The 12,327-nt window shown below is 54.6% G+C and overlaps 4 protein-coding genes across 4 annotated transcripts; 2 read left to right on the top strand and 2 right to left on the bottom strand.

The window, feature by feature from the left end:
* Positions 1-1,698: 1,698 nt before the first annotated feature.
* LOC114000793 (feather keratin 1-like) lies at positions 1,699-2,031 on the top strand. The gene has a single exon (XM_027745371.2). The coding sequence runs from the start codon at positions 1,726-1,728 to the stop codon at positions 2,029-2,031; it is 306 nt and encodes a 101-aa protein (XP_027601172.1). The 5' UTR covers positions 1,699-1,725.
* Positions 2,032-4,132: 2,101 nt separating this feature from the next.
* On the bottom strand, positions 4,133-5,703 carry LOC114000796 (feather keratin 1-like). Its single transcript, XM_039380928.1, has 3 exons — positions 5,679-5,703; positions 4,913-4,963; positions 4,133-4,570 (listed from the first exon to the last, which is right to left on the bottom strand). The coding sequence occupies exons 1-3, from the start codon at positions 5,701-5,703 to the stop codon at positions 4,227-4,229; spliced, it is 420 nt and encodes a 139-aa protein (XP_039236862.1). The 3' UTR covers positions 4,133-4,226.
* An 816-nt stretch (positions 5,704-6,519) lies between these two features.
* Positions 6,520-7,729, top strand: LOC114000795 (feather keratin 1-like). Its single transcript, XM_039380923.1, has 3 exons — positions 6,520-6,568; positions 6,899-6,949; positions 7,292-7,729. The coding sequence occupies exons 1-3, from the start codon at positions 6,520-6,522 to the stop codon at positions 7,633-7,635; spliced, it is 444 nt and encodes a 147-aa protein (XP_039236857.1). The 3' UTR covers positions 7,636-7,729.
* A 3,640-nt stretch (positions 7,730-11,369) lies between these two features.
* Positions 11,370-11,799, bottom strand: LOC113983098 (feather keratin 1-like). The gene has a single exon (XM_039380910.1). It carries the CDS (start codon positions 11,767-11,769, stop codon positions 11,464-11,466), a length of 306 nt encoding a protein of 101 aa, XP_039236844.1. The 5' UTR covers positions 11,770-11,799; the 3' UTR covers positions 11,370-11,463.
* Between the last annotated feature and the right edge of the window lie 528 nt (positions 11,800-12,327).

Raw genomic sequence — 12,327 nt, 5'->3', positions numbered from 1 at the left:
CATTCCACAGGCTGATGGCAAACCCTGTCCTAAGGCCACCCAGGATGCTGTTGGATGCCATTTCCACCAGGGCTCAAGGCTGTGTCCTGGTGCCCCCCAGGACCCACGTCCTCTGGTGCAAAGCTCTGTGGCTGCCCCTCAGCCCCAGCCCAGGGTGGGGCAGGAGTTTGTCCCTCCAGCCCTGCAGGACTTTGCACAAGGGGGTTAAACACTGCTGGCCCCAGCCTGGAGCCTGTGGAGCCCCAGCGGGGAGTGTCTGCCAGCTGGACTTTGTGTCCCTCCTGCCAGCCCCTGGAGACCTGCAGCCATGCCCCGTTTCAGAAGTCAGGATGCTCGTTGTCTTTCTCCCAGTGCTCAGCTGCATTCCCTGAGTGCCAGCACTTCCAAAGGGGAGCTCAGGGAGGCCTCTCCCTGACACCAGCACTCGTGTGCCCATCACCAGGTCACACACACTCATGTTGGCAGGGCTGTTTAAAGGTTCCCACACCTGAGCCTGCTCTGCTCTGGGAAGTTTTCCCTGCTCCACACCTTGTGAGGAATAGCAGGAGCCTGACCCTGAGACAGCAAATCTTGCCAGTAAAGACCATGGCCCAGCAGCCCTGGAGTACCTGCCCCTTTCCTCCAAGCCCTGCACGCAGTGAAGCTGCCCCAGGCAGCCCTGGCTCAAGCCTCCCTTTGGCTGCTGCCCTGTGGGGAAGATCTTGTTTCCCTCCGCAGGCTTTGCTGATTCAACTCCAGGTGGGCTTTGGCTTTCCTGACCCAAGCCTGGAACACTCAGACAGCCTGGCAAAGGTTCTCTGTGAACCAAGGGCGTGAGGAGGGAGGGAGAGGAAAGCATTTGCCTGGAGCAGCAGTGGCCAGTGAGCACTGGAGTGAGCTGAGAGGGAGGAGAGAGAAGCCCGTGGGATGTGCTGTGGGAAGAGGAGCCTTTGGGTGCTCTGCTGCTCTGGGCAGTGCAGGGCAGGGCTGGGCCTCTCCCTGCAGGTCAGTGCCCTGAGCCAACATCCCCTGCCTGCACGGGACCCTCCAGCACGTGGGGGCACATCTTCTGCCTGCAGGGACACGTTCTGATCCAGGGGATCCTTAGGCCTGTCAAGGCAGCACATGAAAAAAGCTGCAGCACAGAGCAAGCCCATCAGAAATGAGGAAATGGGGTGGCAGCATTGCTGGAAACCAGAACACCCTGTGGCATTGGGTGGGATGCTTTGCTTTGGAGGTGAATGTGCTGGAAAATTGCTGTCCTTGTGCCGTGACTGTGGGCCTGGGGCAGGGCAGGAGCAGCATAAAAGCAGGACCTTCTCCTCACTCTCACATTCACTCCACTCCCTTCCAGCTCCTTGGGATCCAGGTGAATCTGAAGCCCTTTCTTTTCCTCCTCCTTTGGAGTTTCTAAGTCTATCCTGTCCTTTTGGTCTCATTTGGGTTCTGAGAACTGCCTGTCATGGAAGAGGGAAGGGGGCAGAAGGTGTGCCCGGGGAGAGGCTGGGTTTTGGCTGAGGTGTCTCCTGAGCCATAGTCCACACGGAGAAGTCCCTGAGCTTGGTCTCTCTTGGGGCTTCAGGGGCTGAGGGGAAAGTGATGCTGGTGGGCCTCTCTAAGCAGCCTCGTGCTCTCTTCTCCTTCTTTTGTCTTTTTTTCGTCATGGTGGGCCAAGAGACTCCCCTCACTCACCCCTGTGCTCTGCCTCCCCCACCCTCTGTCCCAGGTGCAGCTGCAGCCCCAGACATGTCCTGCTACACCCCGTGCCTGCCCTGCCAGCCCTGCGGCCCGACCCCGCTGGCCAACAGCTGCAATGAGCCCTGTGTCAGGCAGTGCCAGGACTCCACCGTGGTCATCCAGCCCTCCCCCGTGGTGGTGACCCTGCCCGGGCCCATCCTCAGCTCCTTCCCACAGAACACCGCCGTGGGATCCTCCACCTCCGCTGCCGTTGGCAGCATCCTCAGCTCTCAGGGAGTGCCCATCAACTCCGGGGGCTTTGGCCTCTCTGGCCTGGGCAGTGGCCTCTGTGGCAGGAGCTGCTTCCCCTGCTGAAGCTGCTGCCCTGGCCCTGCAAGGAACCCAGGGACACACAGGATGGTACAAGCCCAGGGATAGAGCATCAGTGCTCTCTTCACTGGGATCTCCACTCAGAGTGACTTCTTTCTAATCTTTGGACTCATTAAAGTTCTCCTGCATCCCAGCCCACGCCTCTGTGTCATCCTTTCCCCTGCAGATCCTCATCCAACATGGCCAGGGAGAGAGGTGTTGCTGTGCGGTTCTGGGAGGGGGTCGTTAGGGATGGTATTGCCGTGGTTGTCAGCACAGCATTGATTATGTTAACACAGCACTGATTAGTCATATTTGGGGTCACCTTTCTGAATTTCTCTGCCTCTCTGTCCCCGGAAGAATTACCTGCCACTGTGCAATGAGCACAGCTACTACACAAGTTATTTTAGTTATCCCATCAAAGCATTCTCTTCTCTCTTCTCAGGAAACCCTCTGTCCTCAGCCTCTCATCCCCAGGAAAGTGTTCCAGCCCACTCACCATCCTGGCCAGTGTATTTCATATATTTGGCTTCTCTTGGTTGAGCTTTTCCTTGCACTCCCCTCCAACAGGCAGCACAACATGCCAGGTGCCATCTGGGCAGTGCTGAGCAGAGGGGGATCTTTGCTGCCATCAGTGTCCTGGTTGTGGTCCTGCTCGGAAAGCCCAGGATGTTGGTGACAGTCTTTGTGTCCAGGGACAGCCCTGGGAGTTGTGCCTGTTTTGATGATGTTACCACAAAAGCACCTTCTCTGGGCCCAGCTTTTCAGAGACGGAATGATGTGACAGGGTTGGCTACGACACAGCCAACTTCCCATCTGGCCTCTGGATGGACATATGTCATCACGCCCAGCTGTGTCCTGCAGCAGTGCAGCATCTCCTCTTCATCATGTGCAAACTTCCCTGCAGCCTGGGCTGCTGTCACTGCCCTGCTCTGGAGAGCTCCTGGAAAGCCCTTGGAGACACTCAGCCCACACCCCCTTCATCCCTCCTTCCTCTGCGCTTCTCCCTGCCTCTTCCTCTCCAGAAATTTTCCCAGGAAAATTGCATTGAGGAAATACACAGTATCAGAACAGTCTGGAAGAACAAAGGACTGAGAGCAGACCTTTAAAAGAGACATGGGATACTGGAGATTTAAAAATTGGACACGAGCCAGCAATGTGCACTTTCAGGTCAGAAATTCAATCATGTCCTAGGCTGCACCAACACAAACATGGTCAGCACGTCAAGGGAGGGGAATCTTGGCTTCTTATCTGCTCTTGTTTGACCTCCCCTGCAGCTTTGTGTCCAGTCTGGAGTCCTCAGGTCAAAACAAACATGGACCTGTTAGAGCAGCTCCAGAGAAGGGCTGCAAACATGATCACATGGATACATCACACCTTCTGTGGAAAAAGGCCGAGGCAGTCGAGGTTCTTCAGGCAGGAGAAAGAGCTGCTCTGGGGAGATCTTATTGCAGCCTTTGAGTACGTAAAGGGGATGTATAAGGAAGTCAGAGAAAGACGTTTTCTCAAGGCCTGCAGTGATTGCAAAAGGAACAACAGTTTTCCACTGAAATAGGGTAGAAATAAGGAAGAAATTACTGAAGATGAGTGTGATGAGACACTGGAAAAGGTTGCCCGGAGAATGATGGGGTGTCCCATCTGGGGAAGTGTTTCAAGGTCAGGTTGAAACACTTTAATGGTCTCTGCCAACAAAAATCAATCGATGATTCCATGATCCCGTGGGTGTGTGAGAAGGCAGCCCCTGCACTGTGTGGTTCACTTTGAGAATCCTGTGATTAGGGAAGGTTCTCCTGCAGTCTGAGGAGAAGCTGGTGCCTGTGTCGGGTCAGTAAGACATTCAATGCTGAGAACTTGTGTCACAGAGTGGAGCTTAGGGAGGAAAAGGAAAAGATGTGCAAACATCTGGTTGTCAGTGGACAGTGGAGGGTAATTGTGTCCTGAGGCAAAGAGGCAGAAATTCAGACACCAGAGGGTCACTCCACACAGGACGGAGCTCACTCGGGGCCAGCCTGACAAATGGTGCAAAACCATCCCCAAGAAGCTCCTCCCAGAAACCCCCTGGGGCAACATCTGTGCCTTGGGAGAGTGTCTGCAGGGGAAAGGATGACACGGAGGCGTGGGCTGGGATGCAGCAGAATTTAATGAGTCAAGGGAGGGAAGAGAGGTGGATCCAAGGGGAGAGCCCAGAGCAGGGAGCAGCTTTAGCAGGGGAAGCAGCTCCTGCCACAGAGGCCACTGCCCAGGCCAGAGAGGCCAAAGCCCCCGGAGTTGATGGGCACTCCCTGAGAGCTGAGGATGCTGCCAACGGCAGCGGAGGTGGAGGATCCCACGGCGGTGTTCTGTGGGAAGGAGCTGAGGATGGGCCCGGGCAGGGTCACCACCACGGGGGAGGGCTGGATGAAGACATTGGAGTCCTGGCACTGCCTGACACAGGGCTCATTGCAGCTGTTGGCCAGCGGGGTCGGGCCGCAGGGCTGGCAGGGCAGGCACGGGGTGTAGCAGGACATGTCTGGGGCTGGAGCTGCACCTGGGACAGAGGGCAAGAAAAATCAAGGCATGAGGTGTGTTTGAAGGGCAACCTCTCACCATACCATGAAGGACATCCTTTCTCTCAACCCCAATGAGCCCCACCAAGAGTGACCAAGGACTCCACTAACCCATAGCTCAGGAGACACCTCAGTCCAGCCCTTCTCCATGTACACCTTCTCTCTCCCGTGGTAAGCAGCCTCAAGGCAGCAGAGAACAAGGAGGCAAGTATGTGACAGAAAACCCCAGAGAAGGACCAGGGGGAAGATAAAGGGAAGGAAGAAGAAGGAGGACAAGGAAGACAAGGAGGAGGATAAGAAAGGGTCAAACCTCACCTTCTTCCAAATGAATTTGAGGTAAAGGAGTGGATGAGAGAGTGAGGAGAAGAGCTCACTTTTATACTGCTCCTGCACTGCCCCAGGCCCACAGTCACTGCACAAGGGCAGTAATTTTCCAATAGACTCACCTCCAAAAATACCCAACCTTATGCCACAGGTGGTGTTTTGGTTTCTGTCAACGCTGCCATCTCATTTCCTCATTTCTGACATGACCATGAGGATCCACAGAGGATCTTTTGAAGTATTGGCATGAAAGGCCTGAGGATTTCCTGAGCAGGATCATGTCAGCACAGGCAGAAGATGTGCCCCCACGTGCTGGAGGGGTCTGTGCAGGCAGAGGACGAGGCTGTGGGGAAATATGGTGAGGTTTTTTGAAACCCCTCAGAGGGATCATGTCTTCCCACCAATGCAATCCTCTCCTGAGTCCCCACAGTCTTCTCCTAAGGAGGACATGCTGCAGCCCTCTCCCTCCCTGCCTGCCTCCCTGCTCAGGCCAGCACTCTGCCTCTATAGGTTGGCAGGTTATGTTGTTGCTTTCAAATGGCTTTGTCCAAGGAAATCTTCTCCTTCTGGGAATACAATTCTTGGTTTTTTGGCACAGTTGTCTGCTCTCATTGCAGGCTCTGGGGCTCCCCAGCAGTGCTGTCAGCAGGGTTGTGGAAGGAGATTTTTGCCCTCCCTGACCACATGGTTCCTCAAGAAGCCCTGTGGAGTTGTGTCCCACTGTCCTCACTATCAGAGGGATGTGTTGGGTCTCAGGACAGTTCCTTGTTCCTTCCCTCTCCTCACCCCACGATGCACTTTGGCTGCACATTTTACGCCCTGACCTGGATGACACACAAGCACAGGACACTTTTCCAGGACACACTGTCAGTCCTGAGGACACTCCTGACCTGTGGAAGTGCTGCCAAGCATCCACTTGCCTGGGGCAAGGATGGAGCTGCCCTTGCTGGAGGGGAATTCTGCCCCACATGGGACACAAGCCTGCAGATAGCACACACTCCTGACTTGGCCTCGGTCCAAAAGGCCACTCCAAAATTAGGGCTTGACTCACCATGGATTGGGAGAGTCTATGAGACTATCCCAGGCAATTTGCCTACTGAAGGCATTCCCTTGCCCTCCTGGGGTGAGTCCCAGCTGCCTCCATGTCTGCAAGGCAGGAAGAGCATCACTGCTTGGTGTAGTGTGAGAGCTGGGTTTGTACGCAGGGCCCTTCTGGGCACATCCCCTCCCTGTGCATCCCCAGGCACGTGGAACTGCAGGGTCTTGCCAGGCCTCAATCCTTTGGGCAACTCCATTCCTTTCCCAGGAAAACCATCTTGGAGCCCAGAGCCACAGCTCCAGGTACCCAAAGGCCATTGCCCTCAGCCTGCCCTGCTTGGCAGCGCTGCCACAGCTCAGGGCTGTTCTCAGGACTGACAGTGTGTCCTGGAAAAGTGCCCTGTGCTTGTGTGCCCCAGAGCCTGCAATGAGAGCAGACAACTGTGCCAAAAAACCAAGAATTGTATTCCCAGAAGGAGAAGATTTCCTTGGACAAAGCCATTTGAAAGCAACAACATAACCTGCCAACCTATAGAGGCAGAGTGCTGGCCTGAGCAGGGAGGCAGGCAGGGAGGGAGAGGGCTGCAGCATGTCCTCCTTAGGAGAAGACTGTGGGGACTCAGGAGAGGATTGCATTGGTGGGAAGACATGATCCCTCTGAGGGGTTTCAAAAAACCTCACCATATTTCCCCACAGCCTCGTCCTCTGCCTGCACAGACCCCTCCAGCACGTGGGGGCACATCTTCTGCCTGTGCTGACATGATCCTGCTCAGGAAATCCTCAGGCCTTTCATGCCAATACTTCAAAAGATCCTCTGTGGATCCTCATGGTCATGTCAGAAATGAGGAAATGAGATGGCAGCGTTGACAGAAACCAAAACACCACCTGTGGCATAAGGTTGGGTATTTTTGGAGGTGAGTCTATTGGAAAATTACTGCCCTTGTGCAGTGACTGTGGGCCTGGGGCAGTGCAGGAGCAGTATAAAAGTGAGCTCTTCTCCTTACTCTCTCATCCACTCCTTTACCTCAAATTCATTTGGAAGAAGGTGAGGTTTGACCCTTTCTTATCCTCCTCCTTGTCTTCCTTGTCCTCCTTCTTCTTCCTTCCCTTTATCTTCCCCCTGGTCCTTCTCTGGGGTTTTCTGTCACATACTTGCCTCCTTGTTCTCTGCTGCCTTGAGGCTGCTTACCACGGGAGAGAGAAGGTGTACATGGAGAAGGGCTGGACTGAGGTGTCTCCTGAGCTATGGGTTAGTGGAGTCCTTGGTCACTCTTGGTGGGGCTCATTGGGGTTGAGAGAAAGGATGTCCTTCATGGTATGGTGAGAGGTTGCCCTTCAAACACACCTCATGCCTTGATTTTTCTTGCCCTCTGTCCCAGGTGCAGCTCCAGCCCCAGACATGTCCTGCTACACCCCGTGCCTGCCCTGCCAGCCCTGCGGCCCGACCCCGCTGGCCAACAGCTGCAATGAGCCCTGTGTCAGGCAGTGCCAGGACTCCAATGTCTTCATCCAGCCCTCCCCCGTGGTGGTGACCCTGCCCGGGCCCATCCTCAGCTCCTTCCCACAGAACACCGCCGTGGGATCCTCCACCTCCGCTGCTGTTGGCAGCATCCTCAGCTCTCAGGGAGTGCCCATCAACTCCGGGGGCTTTGGCCTCTCTGGCCTGGGCAGTGGCCTCTGTGGCAGGAGCTGCTTCCCCTGCTAAAGCTGCTCCCTGCTCTGGGCTCTCCCCTTGGATCCACCTCTCTTCCCTCCCTTGACTCATTAAATTCTGCTGCATCCCAGCCCACGCCTCCGTGTCATCCTTTCCCCTGCAGCTGCTCTCCAGTATGATTTCCAGGTGGAGAGATGTTGCTCAGGGGTTGTTTTGAGAGGCAGTTTTAGAGAAAGGTGTTTCACTGACTTTTAAGACAAGAGTGTCTGAATGTGCTCCATCGGGCTATTGCTGCTTTCCAACCTTCTCAACCTGCTCATGCCTGGATAGAAGGAACCAATCCTCTTCACTGGCTGCAGCTGCTCCAGGGACGATTTTATCTCTCTGACCAAAGCATTCTCCTTTCCACACTCAGCAGTCCCGGTGCCTGAGTCACGTGCTCAGCCTCCTTATCATCCCAAACACCCTGCACTGAACTTCTCCCCTTGCTCAGGGTTGTTCTTGCATTCCAGCCTGTCCTCAACACGGCTGATGCCACCAGGCGAGTGCTGGGCAGAGCAGCATCGTGGCTCCCCTGGGTCTCCTGCTCACACAGCCCAGGGGGTTGAGGACAGTCCTCGGGGTCTGGGCACAGTTGGGGCAGTGGCTCCTGTTCTCATGAGGGCACTACAGGAGCCCCTTTCTCTGGCCCTGTGTCCTGGTTTCAGCTGGGTGGAGTTAATTTGTTCTCAGTATCTGTTCTAGTGCTGTGTTTTGGATTCAGAAGGAGAACGGTGTTGACAACACACTGATGGTTTGGGTTTTTGATAAGTCCTGTTTATCTTAAGTCTTTTTTTTTTTTTTTTGCCTCCTTCTCTGCCAGTGATGAGGTTGACAAAAGAAACTGAGAGGGAGCAGAGCTGGGACAGGTGATCCAATCTCACCAAAGGAATATCCCACAAATAGAACATCAGGCCCGGTCTATAAACTTGGGGGAGTTATCAGGAAGGGGGATCTGGCATCAGTCAGAGGGTGGTGAGCAATTGTATTGTGCATCACTCGGTTTTCCCCTATTATTATCATTATTACGAACATTTACCATTGTTGCTGTATTTTTATTTTATTTTCAATTATTAAACTGTTCTTGTCTCAACCTACAAGACTGTCCTCATTCGCCTGAGCTTTGGGGAGAGAGGAAGGTATCACAACCCCCTGTTTGGGGCTGTGCATGCCAGGGGCCGAGGCAGTGTGGGTGGGGACGTGGCTGGTTGGTACCAAGCCAGTTTGTGATCAGGACTCGGGATGAAGATGTTCCGGCCTGCCCTGCTGTGTCCTGCAGACATCCCCCTCCCTCAGCTCCCAGTCTCTGCAGCCTGTGCTGCTGTCACTGCACTGCTTTGGAGAGCTCCTGGGCAGCCCTTGGAGACACTCAGCCCACACCCGCTGCCTCTCTTCCTGCTTTAAATCTCTCCCTGCCTCCATCTCTCCATCAGCTGTCCCAGGAAGCCCTGGGCACAGACAGGGAAGGAGGAGGGCAAGGAGGACAAGCACTGCCCGTGGGCCTGTGTGGTGTTATGAGCAGCACCAAGCACAGAGCAGCTCTTCTCATGATCCACTGACCCAGAGGGATGGGGGAGAACTGGAAAGAGTGGGATATCCTGGGGTCAACATCAGGACAATCTGTGAAGAGATGGGGAAAAAGAGAGCAACCCAAGTGGTTCAAAGGCAATCCCCCTGTACCTGGCACCAGCAGCCCAGTGCCCAGGCAGTGTCCAAGAACGGCTCCATTGGGAAAATGCCCAGAGCTTTATTGCTGAGCGTGGTGTGATATGTGCCAAGGGCAGTGGTGGAGTCACCATCCCTGGAGGGACTTAAAAGATGTGTAAATGGGACACCTGGGGGTAGGGTCTAGTGTTGAGCTTGGCAGTGCTGGGTTAATGGTTGGACTCCTTGATCTCAAAGGTCTTTTCATGTCTCGATGATTTTATGACTCCGAATGACATGGAATAGCCCTTTGGTCAGCTGAGGTCATCTGTCCTGGCTGTGTCACCTCCATCTGCTTGTCCACCCCTGGACTGCACTGCAGGGGATGCAGAGTGAGAAAGAGAGATGGCCTTGCTGGTGAGCAAGGCCTGTGCAGCAATAGCTCAAGCTTTGGTGTGTTCTCTGCACTGGTTTAGCCACACATGTGAAGCACAGAACAACATTGGCTGCTCTGAAGACGGTGACCCCCATCCCAGCCAGCACCAGTACAGACTGGTGCTCCATTCCCTCTCCTCTTGTCCTCTGAGGCTTTTTTTGGTTTGAGCCTCCTGTCCCAGAATGATGGCACCCAGGGCAAGATAAATTGCTGTATCTTCTTTCCTTTCCCTTCCTCTCCCCTCCTATCCAATTCTCAGGGGCTTTGAGGGCTTCTGCCCTCCCAGAGCCTTCCACAGCCCAGGCTGCTCAACCAGCTTGTGCAGCGGCCACGCGTCCCTTGCACAGAATGAGCAGCGAGGCCCAGAGGACTGGGCTGGGCAAGGATGGATCTGACAGCCGGGGGCTCAGCTGGAGTCATGGGTTCCTTCCACACCTGCAAGTGACGGTGCCCCAGGGGCACAGTCACCGGCTCAGGGTCCAAGTGGAAACCAGTGCTGACTGGTGTCCTTCAGGGGTCAATACTGGGACCATATTTGTTAGTATGTTCATCGATGACATGGGTAGTGGACTGGGTGGACCCTCAACAAGGCTGTGCATGACCCAAGCTGAAGGTTGCACTGCTGCACTTGAGGAAAGTGTTTCAATCTAAGGGATCTTGGCTGACTTGAGGAATGGTCCCGTGTGGGACTCAGGAACTTCAACAAGGCCAGGACTGGAAGGTGAATGGTTTAGAGCAGCACTGCAGAGAAGGAACCAGAGAAAATGGAGGTTGAAGTATTTGACATGAGCCAGCAATGTGCACTTTCAGGCCAGAAATTCAGTCATGTCCTGGGCTGCACCAACACAAACATGGCCAGCAGGTCAAGGGAGGGGACTCTCTGTTTCTGGTCTGCTCTTGCTAGACCTCCCCTGGAGCCTTTAGTCCAGTCTGGGGTCCCCATATCAAAAGAGACATGGACCTGTTAGAGCAGTTCCAGAGAAGGGCTGCAAAAACGATCACATGGATACATCACACCTATGGAGAAAGGCTGAGGGAGTCCAAGTTTTTCAGGCAGAAGAAGAGCAGGGTCTGTGGAGATCTTATTGCAGCCTTTGAATATGTAAAGGGCATGTACAAGGAAGTCAGAGAAAGATATTTTTCTGAGGCCTGTAGCAATTGGATAAGGAGCAACAGTTTTTAATTGAAATAGAGTAGATGTAGATGGGATAAGAGGATGAAATTTATGATGATGAGTGTGGTGGGATACTGGAAAAGGAGGTGGCCCATCATGGAGAGTGTTCAGGGTGAGTTTTGGTGGAACTCAGAGTAACTGATGTATTGACAGAAAAATGTCAGGAAGGGTTCTCCTGGTGTCTGATGGGAAGCTGGTTCTTGTGTCAGGTCAGTAAGATATTCACTGCTGAGAACTTGTGTCACAGAGTGGAGCTTAGGGAGGAAAAGGAAAAGATGTGCAAACATCTGGTTGTCAGTGGACAGTGGAGGGTAATTGTGTCCTGAGGCAAAGAGGCAGAAATTCAGACACCAGAGGGTCACTCCACACAGGACGGAGCTCACTCGGGGCCAGCCTGACAAATGGTGCAAAACCATCCCCAAGAAGCTCCTCCCAGAAACCCCCTGGGGCAACATCTGTGCCTTGGGAGAGTGTCTGCAGGGGAAAGGATGACACGGAGGCGTGGGCTGGGATGCAGCAGAATTTAATGAGTCAAGGGAGGGAAGAGAGGTGGATCCAAGGGGAGAGCCCAGAGCAGGGAGCAGCTTTAGCAGGGGAAGCAGCTCCTGCCACAGAGGCCACTGCCCAGGCCAGAGAGGCCAAAGCCCCCGGAGTTGATGGGCACTCCCTGAGAGCTGAGGATGCTGCCAACGGCAGCGGAGGTGGAGGATCCCACGGCGGTGTTCTGTGGGAAGGAGCTGAGGATGGGCCCGGGCAGGGTCACCACCACGGGGGAGGGCTGGATGAAGACATTGGAGTCCTGGCACTGCCTGACACAGGGCTCATTGCAGCTGTTGGCCAGCGGGGTCGGGCCGCAGGGCTGGCAGGGCAGGCACGGGGTGTAGCAGGACATGTCTGGGGCTGGAGCTGCACCTGGGACAGAGGGCAGGGGAAGCAGAGCAGGGTAGATGGGTGAGGAGCAGCCTCTCACCCCACCACAGGGGACCCAAGGCCTGAGTTGGAAAGGAGAGCTGAAGGTTGTTGATGGAGGCTCACAAGTTCTTCCCCTCAGACAAAGCCCAGCAGCAGCTCAAGCCCAGCAAGGGCCCCAACTAGCCCAGAGCTGTGGGGACACTTTGGCCAAGACTCAGCAGTTACACACCCTCCTTCTTTCCCTCCCCCACCACAAGCACTTCCAAGACCCCCCACGGGACAAAGTGCCAGGTCTGTGCTGTGAAATGCCAGAGGAGAAAATGGAGAATGGGCTTCAAACTCACCTTGTTCCCAAGGAGATGGAGGCGAGTGGAGGGAATGTGGGAGTAGGGAGAAGAGCCTGCTTTTATACTGCTCCTGCACTGCCCCAGGCCCACAGTCGCTGCACCAGGGCAGTAATTTTCCAACAGACTCATCTCCAAAGCAAACTATCCAGTGCAATGGCACAGATTCAGGTTTTGTTTCCATCTACGCTGCC

The sequence above is a fragment of the Pipra filicauda genome, unplaced genomic scaffold, assembly GCF_003945595.2.
Source record: "Pipra filicauda isolate LSUMZ 115617 unplaced genomic scaffold, ASM394559v2 scaffold1094_size29837_pilon, whole genome shotgun sequence".
NCBI classification, from domain to species: domain Eukaryota; kingdom Metazoa; phylum Chordata; class Aves; order Passeriformes; family Pipridae; genus Pipra; species Pipra filicauda.
This window is presented reverse-complemented; position numbering and strand designations above follow the sequence as displayed.

Excerpts from the sequence above, each read along its gene's own strand:
- LOC113983098 (XM_039380910.1), bottom strand. The coding sequence starts at position 11,769 with ATGTCCTGCTACACCCCGTGCCTGCCCTGCCAGCCCTGCGGCCCGACC.
- LOC114000793 (XM_027745371.2), top strand. The coding sequence starts at position 1,726 with ATGTCCTGCTACACCCCGTGCCTGCCCTGCCAGCCCTGCGGCCCGACC.
- LOC114000796 (XM_039380928.1), bottom strand. The coding sequence starts at position 5,703 with ATGTGCAGCCAAAGTGCATCGTGGG. Across the intron at positions 4,964-5,678 it reads CAGCCAAAGTGCATCGTGGG|TGCAGGAGCAGTATAAAAGT; the intron begins GTGAGGAGAGGG and ends GGCCTGGGGCAG. Across the intron at positions 4,571-4,912 it reads CTCACTCTCTCATCCACTCC|TCTTGCCCTCTGTCCCAGGT; the intron begins TTTACCTCAAAT and ends TGCCTTGATTTT.
- LOC114000795 (XM_039380923.1), top strand. The coding sequence starts at position 6,520 with ATGTCCTCCTTAGGAGAAGACTGTGGGGACTCAGGAGAGGATTGCATT. Across the intron at positions 6,569-6,898 it reads CTCAGGAGAGGATTGCATTG|TGCAGGAGCAGTATAAAAGT; the intron begins GTGGGAAGACAT and ends GGCCTGGGGCAG. Across the intron at positions 6,950-7,291 it reads CTTACTCTCTCATCCACTCC|TCTTGCCCTCTGTCCCAGGT; the intron begins TTTACCTCAAAT and ends TGCCTTGATTTT.